Raw genomic sequence first — 13758 nt, 5'->3', positions numbered from 1 at the left:
GAAACAAGAACCTGCAGCAAGGTAAATAGAATAAGCTTAAGGCAAGCAGTTAGCAACGTGGTGGCATAAGGAGTTTTAAGGAAAGCTGATATTTATGATACTAAAAACTGATTTTTTGGATGTATTTCAAGCAATCATTTCCCAGAGTGCTCTGAGAAGAAGGAGTAAGTCATCTTCTTAGGGGATCACAATGTAAAGAATCATATTTTAAAGTACATCTACGTGTGTCACCTCCTAATTGAATTCTTTAAAGAGAACAAGACCATTAGCACTTCCACGCCTCAGTGAGCTGAGAGCAGGAAAGATCGAGTGTGGTGGTGCATTTGGCAAACTAAAATAAGATAAAAAGGAACAGCCACAAAAATCACCACAGACACATTGACACATCCCTAAACCACCCCAGGATTTCCTCTCCCTCCCCTTGAAAAAGCAGTGCTCAGGTTTCCTGGAGTCAATTAAAACATATGCAGGCAAGCGCAGGACAAACCAGACTCATTAAGAGTACAATGTACTTTTATCAGCATTTAAGCGTGCGCTCAGTGGGAGTCCTGATGATGTTTAATTATCTCTTGTAAATATGGAAAAGCACATCTGCTTTTTATATCTATTTAAAAAGGGGGGAAACAACACCCAAAAATGTGTGTGTGTTTGTGGTTTATTTATCCCTTACTTGTATAAATTCAGAGTCTAATTTAAGCTCCAAACGACGGTGCTAGAACACATCCTGCTTTGATGTGACACCAGCCTTGCAATTAGGGGTTGTAAATACAAAAAACCTCAGAGTATAACTGCTTTATGGATACAGAGCTCATTACCTAGGGCTAGATTGCCTAGGTTGGACACAGAAAAAATGCCTTGTCTGTTGACATACTGAGGTTATATTATGCTACTGAATACATGAATACGTTTCTGAGTTACGGGAGCGTCACAGAGTTTGGGATGCAGATGGGAATAAATCAAACAGATAGTAACTGGCTCTTGCTTTCTCCTTCTCTCTCAAGATCTTGAAAACTTTGAAACAAAACCAAGAAGCACAGTGTCAGTCAGAGAAGGACAAGGAGTGGTTCTTCTCTGTGGTCCTCCCCCACATCATGGAGGTAGGTTGAATAACGACATTGTGAAGCCTGAGCATCAGCTGCTAAAGCTGAGGAGAAGCAGCCTATGCAGCTTCCTGCTTGATTGCCACCACCATCTATTAGTGTATGATGTGTATTGGTTTGGATTTAATTTCTTTAAAAGACACCAGGGCTTCACACTACTTCATAGAATCACAGAACTGTCAGGGTTGGAAGGGAACTGAAGGATGATCCAGTTCAAACCCCCCCACCGTGGTCAGAGACACCTCACACTAGATCAGGTTGCTCAGAGCCACATCCAGCCTGGCTGCAAAAACCCCCAGGGATGAGGCTTCCACCACTTCCCTGGGCAACCTGTGCCAGTGTCTCTCCATGCTCATGGTGAAGAACTTCTTCCTGACTTCTAATCTAAATCTCCCCTCCTCCAGCTTGGATCCATTCCCCCCAGTCCTTTCACTACCCGACACCCTAAAAAGTTCCTCATCAGCTTTCCTGCAGACTCCCTTAACATACTGGAAGGCCACAATAAGGAGATTTGGGAGGTCTTTTATTATTCTTTGGCTACTTGAAGAACTAGAACATGTCATCCTGCCCCATGACAGAAATGCTTAGCTCCTTTGCCTTTATGGAATGGCAGAAGATCACCATGAGAAACTCTACATCAGAACCACTTCAGCTTTAACTAGAATAGTCATTAATTTAGTGCTTGCTACTTCAATGCCATAATTTGAATCCTGCATTTCACACATCAGCCATGAAAATTTGTCTTCTGTTCTTGAATATCTCATTCTCCCCTTACTGATAATCATAAAAGTCATAGAAAAGTTTAGATTGGAAGGGACTTCTGGAGAAGTGAACTCTCTGATTAAAAGTGTGATTAGACTACATTGACAGAAAACTTTCAGTGCTTCAGGTAGAGAATGAAAAAGAGGTATTTTGGGGGATTGATTTGAGGGTCACTTGTATCTACTGCTCCTTAACCATTAGGCTGTTTTGGATGTCTCCTTTCTGCATGAAGTCAAATCCAGGGAACGTGCAAGGAACCAGTAATACACTGAGCATGATGTCTCAGACCTTTTATTCAAGCATGGGGAACAATTTTCCTTCCCCCTCCCCTTTTATAGGTGTGTTGCTACCTCCCACATCAGCATTTACAGCATCATTCAAAGGTTTGAGCATGTATGTACACTGCTGTCATCATTTGTTATTAACACTTTTTGTACCTCCTAGAAGTGAGAAGTTCTTGAGGAATTCTTTTTTTTTTTCAGATTTATCCTTTTTCCCCCTCCAATATTAACTCTTGCAAGTTCTGAGCCATAAACATTCACAAGTCTTCAAGGATGCTAGAATCCTGCTCAAAACCGCTTCAGACAGTTTGGAATCTGAAGATCTATGGCTTCCTAATGTAATTAGCTGAAAGTGATTGGAAACTTTATCCTGGAAATGCAAATTGCATTAATAAAGAGGAAATATCAATAGCATAATAAGCAAATTATCCTGTTCTGGGCAGAAAGGATCAGCAAATCTTCATAGAATCAATAAGGTTGGAAAAGACCTCAGAGAGGGAGTCCAACCTGTCACCCAACACCTCATGACTCACTAAGCCAAATCTTGGATGACTTATGTCCATACGCTCACATGAACATGCTCTGCTCTCAGCAATGCTTCCTCAATCCTTCTTAAAGGAACAGAGCTATAAAACAGATTCCCATGAGGAGGTAAATAGTGATCTGTAAAGAGGATGCAGTATATCAGAGATGTAGAGAAACACATCAATCAGTTTAAAGCCCTCAAGTCTTGAATGGAGAGGAAATGTCAGTTCACTTTGTGTTTACCGCCATATGAAAGCAGTATGTAATCAAGGAGATGAAGTAAAACCTGATCCTTAAGGGCAGGAAAGGCTGGAAAGAGCTCCTGAAATGTATCAGTGGGACAGACAGAAAGACAACACATCCATCCTGGAGTCAGTAAGCTATATATTTCCCTCTTGCTGTAAGGTTAAAATCACGATTTGACAAATAGGAGTGAGCAGAAGAAAGCATTCAGAAGAAATAAATAGTTAAGCAGTGAGCTCAGCCCGGATTAATTGAACTGACAAAACAGTAGCCATGAACAAAGCCCTTGCCACAGTGTTTCTTGAGCTGGAGGTGTGAGCTGTTGACCAAGAGGCCTGAAAAATACACACTCTGAAATAACAAGCCTCGAGAGCCCAGAAACCAGCTTCTTTTGTCATCCGCACGCCCTCTATTTATGATCCAAAATTACATGCCATGGGGATGAAGTGCACAGGCTGAGCTATGATAAGATGTGGACCAACTCAGGATGCTTAGGAAGTTGTTTTTATTGAAAAAAAAATAAAATTGTAGTTTTAGTTCTTTTTAATTGAAACTTCTGCCTCTGACTCGCAGCACCAACAGGAGAAAGGATTACTTGCATTGCATAGAGCTTCCATAACAAGTGTTCTGTGCTTTCAACGTGATAGGAATTGGATATCAAGGAATTTGGAAGATAAACCACTAGGGAGAGAGCTACCAGGCCTATAATGTTGACTTCAAGGCAATACAAGCTGTGTAACTTGTCCTAAGCATAAGGAATGATAATAGCTCTTAGGCTCTCCTATCCAACAGCCCACAACCAAAGCAGACTTTTTGCTAGTAGGAACACTTAGAGAACTCTTTGGGTGGAAAAGACTAACCATGCCCTTGGAAAGAAATTGTCTATGTCATGAAAAAGACACCCAAGGGAGCCAGATGGATCCAGCCCTTCAGATACTTCTCCCTATAGACCAGCTGCTTCCTTCCCAGGGATGAGTCACTTCAGACCTGGCCCTATCCATGCATCACAGAGAGGGAAAAGAAACATGGTTCTGATGCTTATTGGCTTTGTTTTCCATTGCCTTGAAGGAAAATGCAAGACATCTGTACAGCAGTTATTCAAAGCAATCAACATCAATATAGTTATTTTGGGATAGGTAAAGCCTTCTGCCTTCTTGCTAACCTAGGAAGTCTCTACCAAGAGAGGAGACAGAAAAACAGAAACTGAAGAAAACAAATGAATATTTATTAATTGAGGTTTCTTCCCATAAAATAGCAAGTAGGAATAGGTTAACTAGCTCAAAAATATTCCTACATTCTATGGTATCTCAGAATGGTGTCCAGAGAAATGTTTCACTTCTTTCTAATTCACACTCCAGAGACCAGCACATTGCAAAGCTTACCTAAGTCTGTATCACAAACAGCCTGAAGTTCAACTTTCTGCTAGGTTCACAGGAAAGCAATCTCTGCAGTTATCATTAGAACACTCAGCTGTTCACTAGATGCTTTAAATATTTTCCACATCCCCAAACACTTCACAGAACAGTAAAGCTTGGAAGAGACCTCTGAGAATCGCCCAGTCCAAACCCCCAGCTAAAGCAGGGTCACACAGAGCAGGTTACCCAGGATCACAATGTCCAGGAAGGTCTGGAATCTCAGGGCACTCCACAGCTTCTCTGGGTAGCCTGGTCCAGTGAAACACATAAACCTTAAATTTAAACAGTGTTTCTTTATATAATAGACAAAAAAAAACCCACCCTGTGCTGCTCCTTTATGTTTTTGCACACACACTTAACTGGGACTGCACCTCTAGCCCTTTTTTTGTTTACACAAGAGAAACAACTTTTTCACTTGAATAGGGAATAGCAAACGCATCAGGCAACGTGACAAAACCCAAGAACAAGTTCAGAAGTGTTGCTCCAACAGCTTTTACATCAGCTTTAAACCTTAAACCATCTCCAACAGAACAAAGTCCTCGCAGACTCTTGTTTGAGCTCCACTGATAAAAATAACCGCAAACAAAAACCCACACGATGTTGCTACGAACAAAGAGGGCTTTTAGCAACGATCAAACACAACAATGAAAGGGAAGAGCCCACCTCTTAAAAGCGTTTCTCATATTTTTCAATCAAGCAAGACATTAAAAATTTGCTACAGCTAATGACCAACAAACCACAGCCTGCAATTAGCTTTTGAAGGCAGGAGCGAACCTACCCCGGGTTACCTGACCCGACCCAAACTCTTTATTTCCTCACCCAGCCCCTCCTTGTCTATTTATGCACCAGCCTCTGCTGCTGTTATTTATGAGGCTCATTAACACACCTTATAAAGTTCAGCCTGTGACTTTCCTCTGCTTGTTAGTGAGGCTGAGGGATGCAGGGGTGAGAAAGGAAGCTCTATTTCTCTCTCTGAGCTGTGTGCTTTCTCAAGCTTCAGTTCTTTAGGTCAGCTGTTTGTTGGGGGTATTTTCCTCTCCCCAATCAACATGCACGATTATTTTATTATCACAAAATGATGCTTTATAACAAGCTCCAAGGTAAGGGGAGTCACATAGGAAGGCTCCATTTCTCTAGTTACATATGAACTTGACCTGACCACGATGAAGTTGCTGCCTAAATAGTAACACATGGCTCAAGACTCAGGGGTAGGCTGTTGCTCATTTAATTTTGCAGAAGCAAAGCCTGATATAAAGCCAGACTCCTTCAAGCTGGCTCCCTGCAGAGCTTTAAGGAAGTTGCTAATCTTGTTAGGAGCAGCAGGATCACTTGTGCTCTTGCATCTCCTTGTGCATAGGAGCTGCCAGGGTTTGAAGCTGGGATGCTGAGTCTGTAGGCATTCTCTATGCTGGCATTAGCGCACCAAGGCTTTATCACAGAAACAAAGCACTCTGAAGGCATTAGGAGTCCTGTGGACCTGCTTACTGCAGCAGTATCCTAAATCCTCAGCAGAAGGATGGAGAGAGAGTTGTGCAGTGGAAAGCAGGGCAGAGGAAAGTGGATGTGGAAAAGATAGGCTGAGACTGGAAGTGCTGCCTTTCATGTAAAAGGGTCTTTGGCTTCTGCTGCCTCAGGTTGTTTCTACATTTCATGTTAAATAGTCTGCTTGACAAAATGCACAATCTTAAAGTGAAGGTTTGAAGTGTGTCTTCCTCTGCAAAGCTGAGTGTCTTAGTCGTGGGTTTAACATCCCTTTTTCTCTCTGCTCCTATTTCTCAAGGCTCCTATGAATCTTTAATTCTTTCCTGCCATCTCTGGTAGGAGGGGGGAAGTCTCTTCCCTGAGACCAGCCTGTAGCTGTTCTCCTGCAGAACGAGAAATATTGATTTGAATTTGCTTGGGCTGAGGGAAGCACTGAAATATTCTATTCCCTAGACTAGTATATCAGCAGTGATTATCAGCTGCTCTTCTTTCCTCTCAGCTGTGCTCTGAAAGAAAGAGCTCAGGGCTGACAGGCATAGCCAATGTTCTCCTGCTTGGCCAAGCTTAGGACTTGCCCACTAGGCAGTGCTTGGCTGGAAGGTGTGATGGAATTAACTTAATTTGGGAGACCTCTGGGATGAGAAAGGAGATTGACACCAAGGAGACTGACACCAAGTAGTCACCTGCCTTGGGTAAAAAATAAAACCCAAACACCCAAACCAACCCAAGCACACCCCAGAGCTACTAAAATAAGTAGTTTATGCTCTGGCATATGCATAATAAAGCTGACATTAATGACCCTTCCACTGATGTGAGCCTCTTTGAAGTAAAGGCAGTTTTGTGCTCTCCCAGGCATCCTCTCCTGGACACAGTAACACCATTGAGGTTGTTATTTTGAGTGTAAATACCATTTTCCAGTGTTCAGTGCTCAAATAGGTTAATGTAGGCTGCTGAGACTACTCATCTACACATGTGAAATGGAGCAGTACTGTGATATGGATTATGCCATAGTTAGAATTAAAAGCAAGCAACAACAACAAAAGAAACCCAAACCAATTTAATTACCTGAAGGTGATAAGTAGGTAGAAAGCTTGTCTTAGAAAACAGCTTGGCACAGAGCTGATAAATTCAAAACATCAAGGGGACAAATTAAATGAATAATGTTTTACTACTAGCTGTTGTCAAGTAAGGCTTTAAACTTTTATCCTGAATTCTTTGTTATTATAGAATCATTTTAATAGAATAGAATAGAATAAACCAGGTTGGAAGAGACCTTTGAGATCATCGTGTCCAAACTATCATCCAACACTACCCAATCAACTAAACCATGGAACCAAGCATCCTGGAAAAGACCTTTAGGATCAAGTCCAACCATCATCTAACTACCAAGGCTGCTGCTAAATCATGTCCCTCAGCACCACATCTCTGCATCATTATTTGCAGGTCCAGATATGAGAGGGATTCTCTGTGCTCTAAAGCTTCATGAGGTTAAATATTATGTGTGTTTGTAATCTAGGCATAGATCATAGTTTTTCTTTAATCTGCCTTTGGAACAAGCTCAGCTTCTACTTCTACTGCAAGCAATATTTTTATGGATAAAAAGTTTAGGAAGGATGTTGACTTGCTGGCAGGTGTCCAGAGAAGGGCAACAAAGTTGGTGAGGGGTTTGGAACACAGCCCTGTGAGGAGAGGCTGAGGGAGCTGGGGTTGCTTGGCCTGGAGAAGAGGAGGACCAGGGGAGACCTTATTGCTCTCTACAACTACCTGAAGGGAGGTTGTAGACAGGTGGGGGCTGATCTCTTCTCCTAGGCAACCAGCACCAGAACAAGAGGACACAGTCTCAAGCTGCACCAGGGGGGGTTCAGACTGGATGTTAGGACGTAATTCTACACAGAGAGAGTGACTGCACATTGGAATGTGCTGCCCAGAGAGGTGGTGGAGTGACCATCATTGGAGGTGTTCAGGAGGAGACTTGATAGGGTGCTTGGTTGCATGGTTTAGTTGATTAGATGGTGCTGGATGATAGGTTGGACATGATGATCTTGAAGGTCTCTTCCATTCTTCTCTTCTCTTCTCTTCTCTCTTCTCTTCTCTTCTCTTCTCTTCTCTTCTCTTCTCTTCTCTTCTCTTCTCTTCTCTTCTCTTCTCTTCTCTTCTCTTCTCTTCTCTTCTCTTCTCTTCTCTTCTCTTCTCTTCTCTTCTCTTCTCTTCTCTTCTCTTCTCTTCTCTTCTCTTCTCTTCTCTTCTCTTCTCTTCTCTTCTCTTCTCAAAAAGGCCCAAAATCCAGGACCAAATTCTGCTTGTTTGTCTATATCTAAAGCACCCCTGAGCCAAGACTCACCCAAGATTGCTCCAATCTGCTCCTTGCCAGACAGAATGGCTCAATGAACAATGAATGGCTCAGAATGATCAATGAACATCTCAGAGGGCTCCCTTCTCCAGCCTCCCATCTCCTTATGCCCCGCTAGGTAGTGTAACCTGGCATTTATTTTTCTACCCCATCCCATTAACTCTAGTGAAAACAGCAATAGGAAAATGGGGCTAATTCATCTGTTACACAGGGGGGAAAATCTCTATTCCCTTGCTTCTGGTATGTTGATTCATCTTCAACATCACATGAAAAGTGGTTACTCCAGAGGGAAGGCTCCAGCCAAAGAAGACCATGCACAAAGGAAAATAAAAAGAAAGAAATGGAGGGGAAAAAGCCCACAAAACTCTTTGGTGTGGATAACTTTGTGCAAGACCTTTCATGATAAAGCCTTTTCATAGCAGTCTGTGAAATTCAACCACTCTGAGGCTTTCAAGGGTATGCTGAAATCTGATCTCAGCTCCTGTTTGTGTCAGAAATCCTGGTAGTTAAATGGAAAGTTTAATATATATTTATATATAAACTAAAAAATAATTGTCACTTTATATTTGTCCTTTCATAAAATAGCTGCCAGCAGCCATTTTCAGATTCATTTCAGCTGCACTTCAGCAGCAGGCTGCTGTCTTTACAATCTTCCTTCTATGCCTTTACTACCTTCACCAGGCTCACCCCAGCTGGCCATAACCCTGCAATGATGTCTTAGGCCTTTTGCTGCTTTGTTTTGCTAGTTCAGCAGTTTTGCCACCCATCTGATTTACTCTAAGTGACCCAAAATGGGAACATCTAAATGTTGATCTGTTATCAGGTATAGATCTGTTAGAGGGTAGAAGGGCTTTGTTTTGCTAGTTTTTTGCTACCCATCTGATTTACTTTAAGCAACCCAAAATGGGAATATCTAAGTGTTGATCTGTATATCAGGTGTTGATCTGTTAAAGGGTAGGAATGCAGAGAGACCTTGACAGGCTGGACAGATGGGCAGAGTCCAGGGGCATGAGATTTAACACATCTAAGTGCCAGGTTCTACACATTGGCCACAACAACCCCAGGCAGTGCTACAGGCTGGGGTCAGAGTGGCTGAAGAGCTGCCACACAGAAAGGGACCTGGGGGTACTGATTGACATTCGGCTGAACTTGAGCCAGCAGTGTGCCCAGGTGGCCAAGAAGGCCAATGGCATCCTGGCCTGTATCAGGAACAGTGTGGCCATCAGGAGTAGGGAAGTCATTCTGCCCTGTGCTCTGCATTGTTTAAGCCACACCTTGAGTCCTGTGTCCAGTTCTGGGCCCCTCAGTTTAGGAAAGATGTTGAGTTGCTGGAAGGTGTCCAGAGAAGGGCAACAAAGCTGGGGAGGGGTTTGGAGCACAAACCCTATGAGGAGAGGCTGAGGGAGCTGGGGTTGCTTAGCCTGGAGAAGTGGAGGCTCAGGGGACACCTTATTGCTCTCTACAAATACATGAAGGGAAGTTGTAGACAGGGGCTGGTCTCTTCTCCCAGGCAGCCAGCACCAGAACAAGAGGACACAGTCTCAAGCTGCACCAGGGGAGGTTTAGATTGGATGTTAGGAAGAAATTCTTCATAGAGAGAGTGATTGCCCATTGGAATATGCTGCCCAGGGAGGCGGTGGAGTCACCACCACTGGAGGTGTTTAGGAGGAGACTGAATGAGGCACTTGATGGTTTAGCTGATTAGATGGCGTTGGATGATGGGTTGGATGCAATGATCTTGAAGGTCTCTTCCAACCTGGTGTATTGTATTGTACTGTATTGTATTCTATTGTATTCTATTCCATTCCATTCCATTCCATTCTATTCCATTCTATTCCATTCCAGCTTTTGCTATAACACAACATTAGCTTTTCTAACCTACTGCACCTGTTGATGTCACCTAACTTTCTAAGAGAAGATACTATCTAAGGGTGTTCTACCTTAGAAGAAGGGGAAAGAAAACAAGAAAGAAGTCTGGTTTCCCCAGTTTGGTTTCTTTCTCTTAGGATTTCATCCAAATCCCATTGAAGTCAATTAAAATGAAAGGTTCTACAGAGTGTAGTGGAGCTGAAGCAGGCTCTAGGCAAGTATGGCCTGCAGATGGGTAATGCTGAACCCAGAGTTAGATGAGTAGGAGTGTTTATATCCCTTCTACTGAGGGGGGGAAAGGGATTTAAACATGCAAAGGAGGGGCCTGAACATGCTCCCAGTTAATGGGAAAATTCATCAGGAGGCCCTAAGGCAATGGTGGAATACAGACAGAGAGTGAGTAACAGAAACTTCAGAAGATGAAGTCAACTGGAACCCCCTGAGAGCTGAAATCAGGACAGACAAGGACTGACTTTCTTTTGCTGCTTAATTAATTCAGAGACTGACCTCATGAAGAATGTCTGTGTTGCATAAAGTTAGTTTTAATAGAGTTTTATTAGAATTTGCATACTGTATCCTCCACTAAATTAAACTGCATCCCCAGGCCCTGCAGCAGGAATCTGGGGTTTTTTGATTGCAAGCCATAAGATACTTTCAAGGAATCCATTTGGTGTTTATTTGGTGTGGAGATGCCATGCTAGAGTGGATTGGTGCTTTTTTCCAGCCCTGTAATTGCCAGCACCAGAACTTCACTTTATCAAGGGAACCTCCACACTGTTTTTTCCTATTGTCTTGCATTTGAATTTCCCTCCTGTTTCTCATTAGGTACACTGCCATGGAAATCAGCTCTCAGGTTCAACCATGTGGAGCAGTTTTGTTGCACAGAAGCCCTTAAGTGCCTTTGGGTAGCTCTGTGTGAGGAGGAAAGCAAAGTTCCCATCTATCACAAAAAGGGATATCAGGGCACAGGCCCTCAGGGGGTCCCATGAAAACTGAGGAAACTGCAGACCCAAGGCATTTCTTCCACAGGAGTCTCAAGTCTACAAGATGAAGTTTAACTGAGTGTAGATTATTTACCCTAAAAATCCTCAGAGTTTTATTTACAGTCCCTAACTCGCAGGCTAGAGAACATCAGACAATGAATTCAGACCAAGGTGTTCCCCACACCAAGCACTGTGGTTTGTTTGTCTAGCCAGGCTTCAGTCATCAAACCTTATGCCTTACATTGGCCCCCTGTAATAAATCCCTGGAAGACACATCAGGTCATAGAATCATGGAATGGTCCAGGTTGGAAGGGACCTTAGAGACCATCTACTTAAACCTTCCTGCCATGGGAGGGATGTCTCTCAACTAGACTCAGCTGCCCAAGGCCTCATCCAACCCAATCTTTGAACACCCCCAGGGAGGAGGCATTCACAGCCTCCCTGGGCAGCCTATTTCAGAGTCTCACCACCCTCCTACTGAAGAACTTCTTCCTAAGATCCACTCTAACACTGCTTTCCCACAGCTTAAAACCATTCCCCCTTATCCTGTCCCTAGAAACCCTTATGAAAAGCCCTTCTGCAGCCTTCCTGTAGGATCCCTTCAGGTACTGGAAGGCAGATCTAAGGTCCCCATGGAGTCTTCTCTTCTTTAGGCTTAACAACCTCCCTCAGTCTATCCTCACAGCAGAGGTGTTCCACGAGGTCATGGTTGCATCACTTACACGGCTGATCTTCCCAAAAGGACAAACCCAGCCATCTTCAGGGTTGTTTTCTTTTCCCTCCCTGTAAATATTTGCTTTATCCAGGTACCTAAAAGCACATGGACATGTAAATGTGCCAACAGAGTGCTTTTCTCTTGTGTGTATGCAGGTGCATGTGTGCACACATGTGTTGTATCACATCATTACAGGAAGGATCTGGAGGTGCTGGAAGGTGTCCAGAGCAGGGCAACGAGGATGAGCAGAGGGCTGGAGCTGCTCTGCTATGAGGACAGACTGAGGGAGTTGGGGTTGTTTAGTATGGAGAAGAGAAGGCTCCAAGGAGACCTAATTGTGGCCTTCCAGGATCTGCAGGGGGTTACAAGAAAGCTGGGGAGGGACTTTTGAGGGTGTCAGGGAGTGATAGGACTGGGGGGGAATGGAACAAAACTAGAAATGATTAGGTTCATATTGGCTGTTAGGAAGAAGTTCTTCCCCATGAGGGTGGTGAGAGACTGGAACAGGTTGCCCATGGAGGTGGTGGAAGCCTCATGCCTGGAAGTGTTTGCAGCCAGGCTGGATGTGGCTGTGAGCAACCTGCTGTAGTGTGAAGTGTCCCTGCCCATGGCAGGGGGGTTGGAAGTGGCTGATCCTTGAGGTCCCTTCCAACCCTAACAATTCTATGATTATTTCTGTAATTGTTGCATCTTCCACTTTTGCTGTAGGCCAGGAGGGAAAAAAAAAAAAAAAGAAAGAAAGAGTCTGTCATTAAACTGCAGCAAAGCAGAGCTTATTGCAGGATTTAGCCAAGTACAGCAAGTGTCATTGATTGCTCCCTGGAGATGCATCACTTCTAATGAGAGTCCTAAAATGTTAGAAGATGATAACATAAAACTCCACAAAACTACTGGAGTTTGCAGACTTATTACCATACTGTCTCCATGTTGGAGCTGAGGTGGGGAGGGGGGAAAGAAACATAAATAATCCTTTTCAAATGGGCTTGTTGATGGGGGAAATGTGTAAAAATGAAGCTGTTGGCAGAACACTGTTAGCTTATGAATTATACATTTAATTAAGGAAAGCTAAACTGGGAGATTTTGAAAGTTCTGATTTACTGTGCCTTGTTAAAGACAGAATTTCAGCTCTGCTCTGGCTGTTGGGTGATGGCAGGGATGTGGAGCAGCCACAGCATGGGGCTGGTGGGACACCTTGGGTGAGCTCGTGTCTGCAGCACGCTGGGTTGTAAACACTGAACCCTCTTGCTGTGCTGCTGCTGACTCTGTGACAAGGCTTGGTCAAAAAAGGTCTTCAGAGAAGCAAGGTTCTGGGATGATAAGGTGGTTTTGGAGGTGTGTGGTTCCAGGGTGGGCTAGTGGAATAAATTAGTCTTAAATTGGATTATAAATAAACATTCATAGAATATCATGAGTTGGAAAGGACCAACCAAAGGTCCAACCCCCCTGCAGTCAGCAGGGACATCTGCTACTACAAGCAGTCTGCTGAAAGCCCTAAACAACCTGATCTGGAATGGTTTCAGGGATGGGGGCTGTACCACCTCTCTGGGCAACCTGGGCCAGTGTCTCACCACTCTCACAGTAGATGAATTTCTTCCATCTAGTCTAAATATCCCTCTTTCATTTTAAACCCATCAGTCCTTGTCCTATCACTAAAGGCCCTTCTCAAAAGTCTGTCCTCAGCTTTCTGATCAACCCCTTCAAGTACTGAAAGACCATAAGAAGGTCTTCCTGGAGCCTTCTCTTCTCCAGGCTCAACAATCCCAACACTCTCAGCCTGTCTTCACAGCAGAGGTGTCTCAGCCTCCCCCACCCACCCATTTATTGTAGCCTCCTCTGGCCCTGCTCCAAAGGGTCTGTGTCTATCCTGTGCTGAAGAATCCAGATCTGGCCCCTGTACTGCAGGTGGGAGCAGAGGGCAGAATCCCCTTGTCCACCTGCTGCCCCTGTTGCTGGGCATCATCCCTAGACATAACTGACTCTGGGCTGTGTGTGCATGGTGCTGGCTCATGCTCAGCTTTTCATCCACCAGCACC

General features: G+C 43.9%; 1 protein-coding gene across 1 annotated transcript in view; it reads left to right on the top strand.

The window, feature by feature from the left end:
- LOC104305109 (contactin-6) overlaps window positions 1-13758 on the top strand; it is a 203351-nt gene that overhangs the window by 106722 nt on the left and 82871 nt on the right. The window contains exon 6 of the mRNA XM_009905929.2: window positions 1002-1097. Within this exon, the coding sequence (XP_009904231.2) occupies window positions 1002-1097 (96 nt within the window). The remainder of the gene's footprint in view (window positions 1-1001; window positions 1098-13758) is intronic.

Source organism: Dryobates pubescens, chromosome 1 (assembly GCF_014839835.1).
Source record: "Dryobates pubescens isolate bDryPub1 chromosome 1, bDryPub1.pri, whole genome shotgun sequence".
NCBI classification, from domain to species: Eukaryota; Metazoa; Chordata; class Aves; order Piciformes; family Picidae; genus Dryobates; species Dryobates pubescens.
The sequence above is the reverse complement of the archived record's forward strand: the minus strand, read 5'-3'. Positions and strand labels throughout refer to the sequence as shown.